Raw genomic sequence first — 13,349 nt, 5'->3', positions numbered from 1 at the left:
CTAGAGGTCGACCGATTAGGATTTTTCAACGCCGATACCGATACTGATTATTGGAGGACCAAAAAAAGCCGATACCGATTAATCGTCCAATTTTTATTTATATATTTGTAATAATGACAATTACAACAATACTGAATGAACAATGAACACTTTTATTTTAACTTAATATAATACATAAATAAAATCTATTTTGTCTCAAATAAATAATGAGACATGTTCAATTTGGTTTAAATAATGCAAAAACAAAGTGTTGGAGAAGAAAGTAAAAGTGTAATATTTGCCATGTAAGAAAGCTAACGTTTAAGTTCCTTGCTCAGAACATGAGAACATATGAAAGCTTCAATATTCCCTGTTAAGAAGTTTTAGGTTGTAGTTATTATAGGAATTATGACGCATCGACTATTTCTCTCTATACCATTTGTATTTCATATACCTTTGACTATTGGCTGTTCTTATAGATACTTTAGTATTGCCAGCCTAATCTCGGGAGTTGATAGGCTTGAAGTCATAAACAGCGCTGTGCTTCAAGCATTGCTAAGAGCTGCTGGAAAACGCATTAAAGTTAGAATCAATTCTTACGAGCCTGCTGCTGCCTACCACCGCTCAGTCAGGCTGCTCTATCAAATATCAAATCATAGACTTAATTATAATATAATAAATACAGAAATACAAGCCTTTGGTCATTAATATGGTCAAATTCGGAAACTATCATTTAGAAAACAAAACGTTTATTCTTTCAGTGAAATATGGAACCGTTTCGTATTTCATCGAACGGGTGGCATCCTTAAGTCTAAATATTGCTGTTACATTGCACAACTTTCAACGTTATGTCATAATTATGTCAAATTCTGGCAAATTGGTTCACAGTTCGCAAGGAGCCAGGCGGCCCAAACTGTTGCATATACTCTGACTCTGCTTGCACTGAACGCAAGAGAACTGACACAATTTCACCTGGTTAATATTGCCTGCTAACATTCATTTCTTTTAACTAAATATGCAGGTTTAAAAAAATATCTTCTGTGTATTGATTTTAAGAAAGGCATTGATGTTTATGGTTAGGTACAGTCGTGCAACGATTGTGCTTTTTTCACGAATGCGCTTTTGTTAAATCATCACCCGTTTGGCAAAGTTGAAGTAGGCTGTGATTCGATGATACGTTAACAGGCACCGCATTGATTATATGCAACGCAGGACAAGCTAGTTAACCTAGTAATATCATCAACCATGTGTAGTTAACTAGTGATTATGTGAAGATTGATTGTTTTTTATAAGGCAAGTTTATTGCTAGCTAGCAACTTACCTTGGCTCCTTGCAGCCACAAGGTCCTTTTGACGCTGCACTCGCGTAACAGGTGGTCAGCCTGCCACGCAGTTTCCTCGTGGATTGCAATGTAATCGGCCATAATCGGCGTCCAAAAAGGCCGATTACCGATTAATCGGCCATGCCAATGAATCGGTTGACCTATAGTATTAACCCTTCTACAGGGGAAGGCTATTCCCTACATAGTGCACTACACTCTTAGAAAACAACATTTGCTATCTAGAACTTAAAAGGGTTTTTCGGTTGTCCCCATAGTAGAACCCTTTGAAGAACCCTTTTTGGTTCCAGGTAGAACCCATTCCACAGAGTGTTCTACATGGAAACCAAACGTGTTCTTCCTGGAAGCAAAAAGTTTCTCCTATGGGGACAGCCGAAGAACCCTTATGGAACTATTTTTTTCTAAGAATGTATGTTTTATCAGATTCCTATGGGCCTTGGTCAAAAGTAGTGCCATTGGGGACTCAGCCTAGTCATCACCTGTTCCCTTCACCAGGCAGCCCACACAATGCAAGGGGTCAGGACAACCAGTGACCATTTCTCTAATCCTATTTTCTCGTAATCATGACCACTCACCATCCCAGCGATGCGATTGGCTAAGCTGGAGATGACTGCTGTTGTCAGCGGTGACAGATGTCAATGATGACAGGTGTCTCAGAGTAGACAATGAAACTAAGTACACATCAATTCAATTCAAACCAATCAATCTATAGCAGTCGACATACCGCCCAGACAGACACAAAGCTAAAGCACTAACTGATCCAACATCACTGATCCAACATCACTGATCCAACATCACTGATCAACATCACTGATCCAACATTACTGATCCAACATCACTGATCCAACATCACTGATCCAACATTACTGATCCAACATCACTGATCCAACATTACTGATCCAACATCACTGATCCAACATCACTGATCCAACATCACTGATCCAACATGATCAGATAGTTGTGTGTGTGTCTGTGTGTGTGTGTGTGTGTGTCTGTGTGTGTGTGTGTGTGTGTGTGTGTAGTGTGTGTGTGTGTGTGTGTGTGTGTAGTGTTTGCAGTAATACTCCTGGTTTGATACAGCTGCCACCTGCTGTATCAGGTCAAAGTGAAACACTCCCGTTGTGATGGGATGAAACGTGTTTCAATAAGGGCAGAAGAAGAGGAGAGAAAGATGGAGGAGAGAAAGATGGAGGAGAGAAAGATGGAGGAGAGAAAGATGAGAGAGAGAAAGATGGAGGAGAGAAAGATGGAGGTGAGAAAGATGAAAGAAAGATGGAGGAGAGAAAGATGGAGGAGAGAAAGATGAGAGAGAAAGATGGAGGAGAGAAAGATGAGAGAGAGAAAGATGGAGGAGAGAAAGATGGAGGAGAGAAAGATGAGAGAGAGAAAGATGAGAAAAAGGGAAGGAGGTGGATACAGGAGAGGGAAAGGAGGTGGATACAGGAGAGGGAAAGGAGGTGAACACAGGAGAGGGAAAGGAGATGAACACAGGAGAGGGAAAGGAGGTGGATACAGGAGAGGGAAAGGAGATGAACACAGGAGAGGGAAAGGAGGTGGATACAGGAGAGGGAAAGGAGATGAACACAGGAGAGGGAAAGGAGATGAACACAGGAGAGGGAAAGGAGGTGGATACAGGAGAGGGAAAGGAGATGAACACAGGAGAGGGAAAGGAGGTGGATACAGGAGAGGGAAAGGAGGTGGATACAGGAGAGGGAAAGGAGGTGGATACAGGAGAGGGAGAGGGGTGGATACGGAGAGGGAAAGGAGGTGGATACAGCGAGAGGGAAGGAGGTGGATACAGGAGAGGAAAGGAGTGAACAAGGAGAGGGAAAGGAGGTGGAAACAGGAGAGGGAAAGGAGGTGGGATGGTTATCAGGAGAGGGAAAGGAGGTGGATACAGGAGAGGGAAAGGAGGTGAACACAGGAGAGGGAAAGGAGGTGGATACAGGAGAGGGAAAGGAGGTGGATACAGGAGAGGGAAAGGAGGTGGATACAGGAGAGGGAAAGGAGGTGGATACAGGAGAGGGAAAGGAGGTGGATACAGGAGAGGGAAAGGAGGGGGATACAGGAGAGGGAAAGGAGGATGAACACAGGAGAGGGAAAGGAGGTGGATACAGGAGAGGGAAAGGAGGTGGACACAGGAGAGGGAAAGGAGATGAACACAGGAGAGGGAAAGGAGGTGGATACAGGAGAGGGAAAGGAGGTGAACACAGGAGAGGGAAAGGAGGTGGATACAGGAGAGGGAAAGGAGGTGGATACAGGAGAGGGAAAGGAGGTGGATACAGGAGAGGGAAAGGAGATGAACACAGGAGAGGGAAAGGAGGTGGATACAGGAGAGGGAAAGGAGGTGGACACAGGAGAGGGAAAGGAGGTGGATACAGGAGAGGGAAAGGAGGTGGACACAGGAGAGGGAAAGGAGATGAACACAGGAGAGGGAAAGGAGGTGGATACAGGAGAGGGAAAGGAGGTGGACACAGGAGAGGGAAAGGAGGTGGATACAGGAGAGGGAAAGGAGGTGGATACAGGAGAGGGAAAGGAGGTGAACACAGGAGAGGGAAAGGAGATGAACACAGGAGAGGGAAAGGAGGTGGATACAGGAGAGGGAAAGGAGGTGGACACAGGAGAGGGAAAGGAGGTGGATACAGGAGAGGGAAAGGAGGTGGATACAGGAGAGGGAAAGGAGGTGGATACAGGAGAGGGAAAGGAGGTGAACACAGGAGAGGAGGTGGACACAGGAGAGGGAAAGGAGGTGGATACAGGAGAGGGAAAGGAGGTGGATACAGGAGAGGGAAAGGAGGTGAACACAGGAGAGGGAAAGGAGGTGGACACAGGAGAGGGAAAGGAGGTGGATACAGGAGAGGGAAAGGAGGTGGATACAGGAGAGGGAAAGGAGGTGGACACAGGAGAGGGAAAGGAGGTGGACACAGGAGAGGGAAAGGAGGTGGATACAGGAGAGGGAAAGGAGGTGGATACAGGAGAGGGAAAGGAGGTGGACACAGGAGAGGGAAAGGAGGTGGACACAGGAGAGGGAAAGGAGGTGGACACAGGAGAGGGAAAGGAGGTGGACACAGGAGAGGGAAAGGAGGTGAACACAGGAGAGGGAAAGGAGGTGAACACAGGAGAGGGAAAGGAGGTGGACACAGGAGAGGGAAAGGAGGTGGACACAGGAGAGGGAAAGGAGGTGAACACAGGAGAGGGAAAGGAGGTGAACACAGGAGAGGGAAAGGAGGTGGATACAGGAGAGGGAAAGGAGGTGGACACAGGAGAGGGAAAGGAGGTGGATACAGGAGAGGGAAAGGAGATGGATACAGGAGAGGGAAAGGAGGTGGATACAGGAGAGGGAAAGGAGGTGGACACAGGAGAGGGAAAGGAGGTGGACACAGGAGAGGGAAAGGAGGTGGACACAGGAGAGGGAAAGGAGGTGGACACAGGAGAGGGAAAGGAGGTGAACACAGGAGAGGGAAAGGAGGTGGACACAGGAGAGGGAAAGGAGGTGGATACAGGAGAGGGAAGGAGGTGGATACAGGAGAGGGAAAGGAGGTGGATACAGGAGAGGGAAAGGAGGTGGACACAGGAGAGGGAAAGGAGGTGGATACAGGAGAGGGAAAGGAGGTGGATACAGGAGAGGAAAGGAGGTGGATACAGGAGAGGGAAAGGAGGTGGACACAGGAGAGGGAAAGGAGGTGGACACAGGAGAGGGAAAGGAGGTGGATACAGGAGAGGAAGGAGGTGAACACAGGAGAGGGAAAGGAGGGTGGACACAGGAGAGGGAGGAGGGGACACAGGAAGGGAAGGAGTGAACACAGGAGAGGGAAAGGAGGTGGACAACAGGAGAGGGAAAAGGAGGTGGATACAGGAGAGGGAAAGGAGGTGAACACAGGAGAGGGAAAGGAGGTGGACACAGGAGAGGGAAAGGAGGTGGATACAGGAGAGGGAAAGGAGGTGAACACAGGAGAGGGAAAGGAGGTGAACACAGGAGAGGGAAAGGAGGTGGATACAGGAGAGGGAAAAGGAGGTGGACACAGGAGAGGGAAAGGAGGTGGATACAGGAGAGGGAAAGGAGGTGGATACAGGAGAGGGAAAGGAGGTGGACACAGGAGAGGGAAAGGAGGTGGATACAGGAGAGGGAAAGGAGGTGAACACAGGAGAGGGAAAGGAGGTGGACACAGGAGAGGGAAAGGAGGTGGACACAGGAGAGGGAAAGGAGGTGGACACAGGAGAGGGAAAGGAGGTGGACACAGGAGAGGGAAAGGAGGTGGACACAGGAGAGGGGAAGGGAGGGAACACAGGAGAGGGAAAGGAGTGGACACAGGAGAGGGAAAGGAGGTGGATTACAGGAGAGGGAAAGGAGGTGGATACAGGAGGGAAAGGAGGTGGATTTACAGGAGAGGGAAAGAGTGGACACAGGAGAGGGAAAGGAGGTGGACACAGGAGAGGGAAAGGAGGTGGATACAGGAGAGGGAAAGGAGGTGTGATACAGGAGAGGAAAGGAGGTGAACCCAGGAGAGGGAAAGGAGGTGGACACAGGAGAGGGAAAGGAGTGTGAACACAGGAGCGGGAAAGGAGGTGGACACAGGAGAGGGAAAGGAGGTGGACACAGGACTGAGGGAAAGGAGGTGGACACAGGAGAGGGAAAGGAGGGTGGATACAGGAGAGGGAAGGACGGTGGATAAAGGAGAGGGAAAGGAGGTGGATACAGGAGAGGGAAAGGAGGTGGATACAGGAGAGGAAAAGGAGGTGGACACAGGAGAGGGAAAGGAGGTGGACACAGGAGAGGAAAAGGAGGTGGACACAGGAGAGGGAAAGGAGGTGGACACAGGAGAGGGAAAGGAGGTGGACACAGGAGAGGGAAAGGAGGTGGACACAGGAGAGGAAAAGGTGGTGGACACAGGAGAGCGAAAGGAGGTGGATACAGGAGAGGGAAAGGAGTTGGACACAGGAGAGGGAAAGGAGGTGGATACAGGAGAGGAAAAGGAGGTGGACACAGGAGAGGAAAAGGAGGTGGATACAGGAGAGGAAAAGGAGGTGGATACAGGCGAGGGAAAGGAGGTGGACACAGGAGAGGAAAAGGAGGTGGATACAGGAGAGGGAAAGGAGGTGGATACAGGAGAGGGAAAGGAGGTGAACACAGGAGAGGGAAAGGAGGTGGATACAGGAGAGGGAAAGGAGGTGGACACAGGAGAGGAAAAGGAGGTGGATACAGGAGAGGGAAAGGAGGTGGACACAGGAGAGGGAAAGGAGGTGGATACAGGAGATGGAAAGGAGGTGGATACAGGAGAGGAAAAGGAGGTGGATACAGGAGAGGGAAAGGAGGTGGATACAGGAGAGGGAAAGGAGGTGGACACAGGAGAGGAAAAGGAGGTGGACACAGGAGAGGAAAAGGAGGTGGACACAGGAGAGGGAAAGGAGGTGGACACAGAAGAGGAAAAGGAGGTGGACACAGGAGAGGGAAAGGAGGTGGACACAGGAGAGGGAAAGGAGGTGGACACAGGAGAGGGAAAGGAGGTGGACACAGGAGAGGGAAAGGAGGTGGATACAGGAGAGGGAAAGGAGGTGGATACAGGAGAGGAAAGGAGGTGGACACAGGAGAGGGAAAGGAGGTGGACACAGGAGAGGAAAAGGAGGTGGACACAGGAGAGGGAAAGGAGGTGGACACAGGAGAGGGAAAGGAGGTGGATACAGGAGAGGAAAAGGAGGTGGACACAGGAGAGGGAAAGGAGGTGGATACAGGAGAGGAAAAGGAGGTGGACACAGGAGAGGGAAAGGAGGTGGATACAGGAGAGGAAAAGGAGGTGGACACAGGAGAGGAAAAGGAGGTGGATACAGGAGAGGAAAAGGAGGTGGATACAGGCGAGGGAAAGGAGGTGGACACAGGAGAGGAAAAGGAGGTGGATACAGGAGAGGGAAAGGAGGTGGATACAGGAGAGGGAAAGGAGGTGAACACAGGAGAGGGAAAGGAGGTGGATACAGGAGAGGGAAAGGAGGTGGACACAGGAGAGGAAAAGGAGGTGGATACAGGAGAGGGAAAGGAGGTGGACACAGGAGAGGGAAAGGAGGTGGATACAGGAGATGGAAAGGAGGTGGATACAGGAGAGGGAAAGGAGGTGGATACAGGAGAGGAAAAGGAGGTGGATACAGGAGAGGGAAAGGAGGTGGATACAGGAGAGGGAAAGGAGGTGAATACAGGAGAGGGAAAGGAGGTGGACACAGGAGAGGGAAAGGAGGTGGATACAGGAGAGGAAAAGGAGGTGGACACAGGAGAGGAAAAGGAGGTGGACACAGGAGAGGGAAAGGAGGTGGACACAGGAGAGGGAAAGGAGGTGGACACAGGAGAGGGAAAGGAGGTGGATACAGGAGAGGAAAAGGAGGTGGACACAGGAGAGGAAAAGGAGGTGGACACAGGAGAGGAAAAGGAGGTGAACACAGGAGAGGGAAAGGAGGTGGACACAGGAGAGGGAAAGGAGGTGGATACAGGAGAGGGAAAGGAGGTGGATACAGGAGAGGGAAAGGAGGTGAACACAGGAGAGGGAAAGGAGGTGAACACAGGAGAGGGAAAGGAGGTGGACACAGGAGAGGGAAAGGAGGTGGATACAGGAGAGGGAAAGGAGGTGGACACAGGAGAGGGAAAGGAGGTGAACACACAGGAGAGGGAAAGGAGGTGAACACAGGAGAGGAAAAGGAGGTGAACACAGGAGAGGGAAAGGAGGTGGACACAGGAGAGGGAAAGGAGGTGAACACAGGAGAGGGAAGGAGGTGAACACAGGAGAGGGAAAGGAGGTGAACACAGGAGAGGGAAAGGAGGTGAACACAGGAGAGGGAAAGGAGGTGAACACAGGAGAGGAAAAGGAGGTGGACACAGGAGAGGAAAAGGAGGTGAACACAGGAGAGGGAAAGGAGGTGGACACAGGAGAGGGAAAGGAGGTGGATACAGGAGAGGGAAAGGAGGTGGATACAGGAGAGGGAAAGGAGGTGAACACAGGAGAGGGAAAGGAGGTGAACACAGGAGAGGGAAAGGAGGTGGATACAGGAGAGGGAAAGGAGGTGGATACAGGAGAGGGAAAGGAGGTGGACACAGGAGAGGGAAAGGAGGTGAACACACAGGAGAGGGAAAGGAGGTGAACACAGGAGAGGAAAAGGAGGTGAACACAGGAGAGGGAAAGGAGGTGGACACAGGAGAGGGAAAGGAGGTGAACACAGGAGAGGGAAAGGAGGTGAACACAGGAGAGGGAAAGGAGGTGAACACAGGAGAGGGAAAGGAGGTGAACACAGGAGAGGAAAAGGAGGTGGACACAGGAGAGGAAAGGAGGTGAACACAGGAGAGGAAAAGGAGGTGGACACAGGAGAGGAAAAGGAGGTGGACACAGGAGAGGAAAAGGAGGTGAAAGGAAACAGAGTAGGTTTGTCATTATTTAGATGAGATTTACTAGGAACCTAATAGCCGACGCCAATGGAGACAGCTAGTCTTACTGGGGTCCCACACATAACCAAAAAGACATTACAGACAAAAGACTTTACAATTTACATCCATTTAAAAACATTCACATGTAGTGTGTGTGTGTATCTATCAGTTACACGTGTCAGTACATACACACAACCAGTAGGTCACATGGGGGAGAGGCGTTGTGTCGTGAGGTGTTGCTTTATTTGTTTTTTGAAACCAGGTTTGCTGTTCACTCCCCCCTGTTGTCATGGAAACCCACCTGTCACTCAGGAGGTCGCTAAATACCCTCATTGGATAGGGGAGGAGGGAGGAAGGGATAAATGGAGGGAGGAGAGAGAGGGAGGGAGGAAGGTGGGAGAATGGAGGAAGGAGAGAGAGTGGGATACAGGGAGGGAGGACAGAGAGGGAGAAGGGAGGGAGGAGAGGGATAGAGGGAGGGAGGAGAGAGAGAGAAGGGAGGGAGGAGGGATAGAGGGAGGGAGGAGAGAGAGAGAAGGGAGGGAGGACAGGGATAGAGGGAGGAGAGAGAGGGAGAAGGGAGGGAAGAGAGAGAGAGGGACATGGAGGTAGGGATGAGGGATAAAGGTATGGAGGGAGAGAGATGGAGTCAGGAAGGAAGGGAGGGATAGAGTGAGGGAGCGATGAGGGAGAGAGGGAGGGAGGGATAGAGCGAGGGAGCGATGAGGGAGGGAGGGAGGGATGAGGCAGGCAAAGCAATCAGAAAATATCAGCCGCAGCAGGGGGTCACCCTAACAAAACACCACACACACACACACTCTCTCTCTCTCTCTCTCTCACACACACACACACACACACACACACACACACACACAAACTGGGACAGACAAACCATTAAATTAATACAGTAGCACTCGGTGTCCCTGTCGCCGTCTCTCTCCCTCTCCCTTGCCCTCTCTCTCTTTCTCTCTCTCTTTCTCTCTCTCGTTGAACCTCTCTCCCTCCCTCTGAGACTATGGTTGTTAACAGTAGTTAATAATTGACAGATACTCTGTGAGAGGAAACAGCAGAACAACCATTGTGTAAAAACAGCCGTATCTGTGGTGTGTTAGTGTAGAATCATCTGGAAATGAACAGAACATGACAATATTCTGCTCAGAGGTGACAGGACAGTGTTTTATACCACCCCGTATAGCCCCTCCAATACAGACTTTAACACTATAGTTGTCTGTCCTCTCTCCTTGCAGGCTCGGCCCCCACCCAGAGAACAGTGTTGTCTGCAGCCAAACCCAAGATCACGCTGGACCCCCACATACGCCTCAAGTCTGACAAACTGGACCTGGTGAGTCCCTAGTGTCTGCTCTGATGAACTAGCCCTGGTGAGTCCCTAGTGTCTGCTCTGATGAACTAGCCCTGGTGAGTCCCTAGTGTCTGCTCTCATGAACTAGCCCTGGTGAGTCCCTAGTGTCTGTTCTGATGAACTAGCCCTGGTGAGTCATTAGTGTCTGCTCTGATGAACTAGCCCTGGTGAGTCCCTAGTGTCTGCTCTGATGAACTAGCCCTGGTGAGTCCCTAGTGTCTGCTCTGATGAACTAGCCCTGGTGAGTCCCTAGTGTCTGCTCTGATGAACTAGCCCTGGTGAGTCCCTAGTGTCTGCTCTGATGAACTAGCCCTGATGAGTCCCTAGTGTCTGCTCTGATGAACTAGCCCTGGTGAGTCCCTAGTGTCTGTTCTGATGAACTAGCCCTGGTGAGTCCCTAGTGTCTGCTCTGATGAACTAGCCCTGGTGAGTCCCTAGTGTCTGCTCTGATGAACTAGCCTTGGTGAGTCCCTAGTGTCTGCTCTCATGAACTAGCCCTGGTGAGTCCCTAGTGTCTGCTCTGATGAACTAGCCCTGGTGAGTCCCTAGTGTCTGCTCTCATGAACTAGCCCTGGTGAGTCCCTAGTGTCTGCTCTCATGAACTAGCCCTGGTGAGTCCCTAGTGTCTGCTCAGACAAACTAGCCCTGGTGAGTCCCTAGTGTCTGTTCTGATGAACTAGCCCTGGTGAGTCCCTAGTGTCTGCTCTGATGAACTAGCCCTGGTGAGTCCCTAGTGTCCAATTCCGAGGTGCATATTGAAGATAATGGAAGAACTGTACACATTTACTTTTCATCAGCCAACAAGATGAGTAGGCCTAACGAACAGCAAAAGCACTAGCCTATGTCAATCTACTATCCCCCATAGTACAAAAGTCGACCTATTCTATTCTGTGTGAGAAATAAATATTCCAAACATAGTCTGGGACAGTTGTGGGACGCGATAGATCCCAAATTAATACAACCACTAGAATCAAAAAAACTTTTTTACGCAATGTGGCTGACGCAACGGATCAGAACTTTTAGCTTAAAATGTTGATAAACTATTAGGCTATTTCTTCACATTATAAGAGCAGTAATGTGCACGTGGCATTAGGCTATAAGCATGAATGTTCCATTAGCAGGAAAACACCATTATCAAAAGTGACCGCAAATGTGATTATGCATGTAATGCTTTTATTATAACGGTGCATTATTATGGTGAAATTTATCTTCCCCAAACTTGAAACTCACACGCTGCTAATGTATGCCAGTTAGGCTCTAAACCCAATTAATGTGCTTCATTTTAAGAAGTTATTTGGCCACTTTAGTTACAAAGTGATACAAACCTTATCAGAACATATAGGCCTATGGGCTATGAGGTGTGCGACTATGATTAAAGAAATTTGCAAAAAAAAGGCAGTTTCTTATGCTAGGCATCATTCACAAGTGATTATATATAATTCACAAGTGATAGGCTAATAGTCACTCATCAGGCTATTCTTGATTTAATCTTGTCTTTACATATACTAAATAATATACGTGTGAAATGTGTATTAGGAAAGTTGAGAAATAAATATAGTAGGCCTAGCCTATAGAAAGCTGATGGGATCCTCCTCTTTTTAGTAGAGGCCATCCCTCTGTTTTCTCACACAATTGCAAAGCCTATAGAAATGTTGCGCAACATGGGCTCATGGGCTCTCATGAAGTGTTTGATTGGATTTTCGAAAACATTTGCATTGATGTCAGAGTGATTAGAGGGACAATAGAGTGCTGAGGACCAGGCAGTTAGCACGTTTGTTAGGCTACTAATGACCATGTAGAAGCCTAATTACCGTGACTAAACGGTCACGTGGTATTTGACTGCCTTCATGACTTGTGACTGCTGGTGTGGCGGTAATACGGTCACCGCAACAGGCCTAGTCAGTCACAGTGGTCAGGTATTCTGCCACTGTGTACTCTCTGTTAAGTGCCAAATAGCATTCTAGTTTGCTCTGTTTTTTTGTTAATTCTTTCCATTGTGTCAAGTAATTATATTTTGGTTTTCTCATGATTTGCTTGGGTCTAATCTCTCTCTCTCTCTCTCTCTCTCTCTCTCTCTCTCTCTCTCTCTCTCTCTCTCTCTCTCGCTCTCTATCTCTGTCTCTCTCTCTATATATAATCTCCTTCTTTCCTCTCTCCATTCCACCACCGTATACTCCCCCTGTATCTCTCGCTATCTCTCTATCTCTCTCCATTCCACGACCGTATACTCCCCCTGTATCTCTCGCTATCTCTCTATCTCTCTCTCCATTCCACCACCGTATACTCCCCCTGTATCTCTCGCTATCTCTCTATCTCTCTCTCCATTCCACCACCGTATACTCCCCCTGTATCTCTCTCTATCTCTCTATCTCTCTCTCCATTCCACCACCGTATACTCCCCTGTATCTCTGTGTTCCTGTAGTTTTGTCACGGACGTCCACTGCAGTTTTTTAGCAGTGATTTTAATCTAATCTTAATCTCACTCAGTCTGTGACTGACCCTAATCTAGCACAGTCTCATTAATGGGATTATGCCCTGGCTGTGGCTCTAGTCCCTGCTCCCTGGTTCTGGTTCCTGCCTGGTACGAGTTGCGTTGCAGGAGGGAGCACTTTAATGTCACACACAGACACAATGCCCTACAGCTTTACTGTACTGGTTCACTGTGGTGACATGTAACAGAGACGGGGTTAGTTTGGGTTGAATAACACACAGCTTTACTGTACTGGTTCACTGTGGTGACAGAGACCGGGTTAGTTTGGGTTGAATAACACACAGACACTTTGTGCTATGATCTCTCTCATGAAGATAGTATATTCTTTTCAAATGATTGAACAACAGAATATATAAAACAACATACCGTAAAATCCGGACTATAAGCCGCAACTTTTTTCCCAGGCTTTGAACCTCGCGGCTTAAACAATGACGCGGCTAATATATGGATTTTTCCCGCTTTCAATTTATTTATTTTTTTCAAAAACACATTCTGTGACGTGCTCAGTTTTTTGGCGGCATGAAGCTTTCATTAGACCAATGAAATTGCCGAACGGGTTAAGGTCAAACAACTTTTTTGTTTACTGTTCAGATTAAATCGAGCGTTCTCAAACTTCCCATCGTTCTGATTACGGTAGTCATTTTGTCACCCTCATCATGGCAAAGACACGGAGAAATGCATATGATGCAGCTTTCAAGTTGAAGGCGATTGATCTGGCAGTTGGAAAAGGAAATAGAGCTGCTGCACGGGAGCTTGGTCTTAATGAGTCGATGATAAGACG

At 48.6% G+C, this 13,349-nt stretch overlaps 1 protein-coding gene across 1 annotated transcript in view; it reads left to right on the top strand.

The window, feature by feature from the left end:
- LOC115208495 (syntaxin-binding protein 4) overlaps positions 1-13,349 on the top strand; it is a 96,412-nt gene that overhangs the window by 65,916 nt on the left and 17,147 nt on the right. Inside the window, exon 12 of the mRNA XM_029776600.1 lies at positions 9,965-10,059. Coding sequence (XP_029632460.1) covers positions 9,965-10,059 — 95 coding nt within the window. The remainder of the gene's footprint in view (positions 1-9,964; positions 10,060-13,349) is intronic.

This window comes from Salmo trutta, chromosome 1, assembly GCF_901001165.1.
Source record: "Salmo trutta chromosome 1, fSalTru1.1, whole genome shotgun sequence".
NCBI classification, from domain to species: domain Eukaryota; kingdom Metazoa; phylum Chordata; class Actinopteri; order Salmoniformes; family Salmonidae; genus Salmo; species Salmo trutta.
This window is presented reverse-complemented; position numbering and strand designations above follow the sequence as displayed.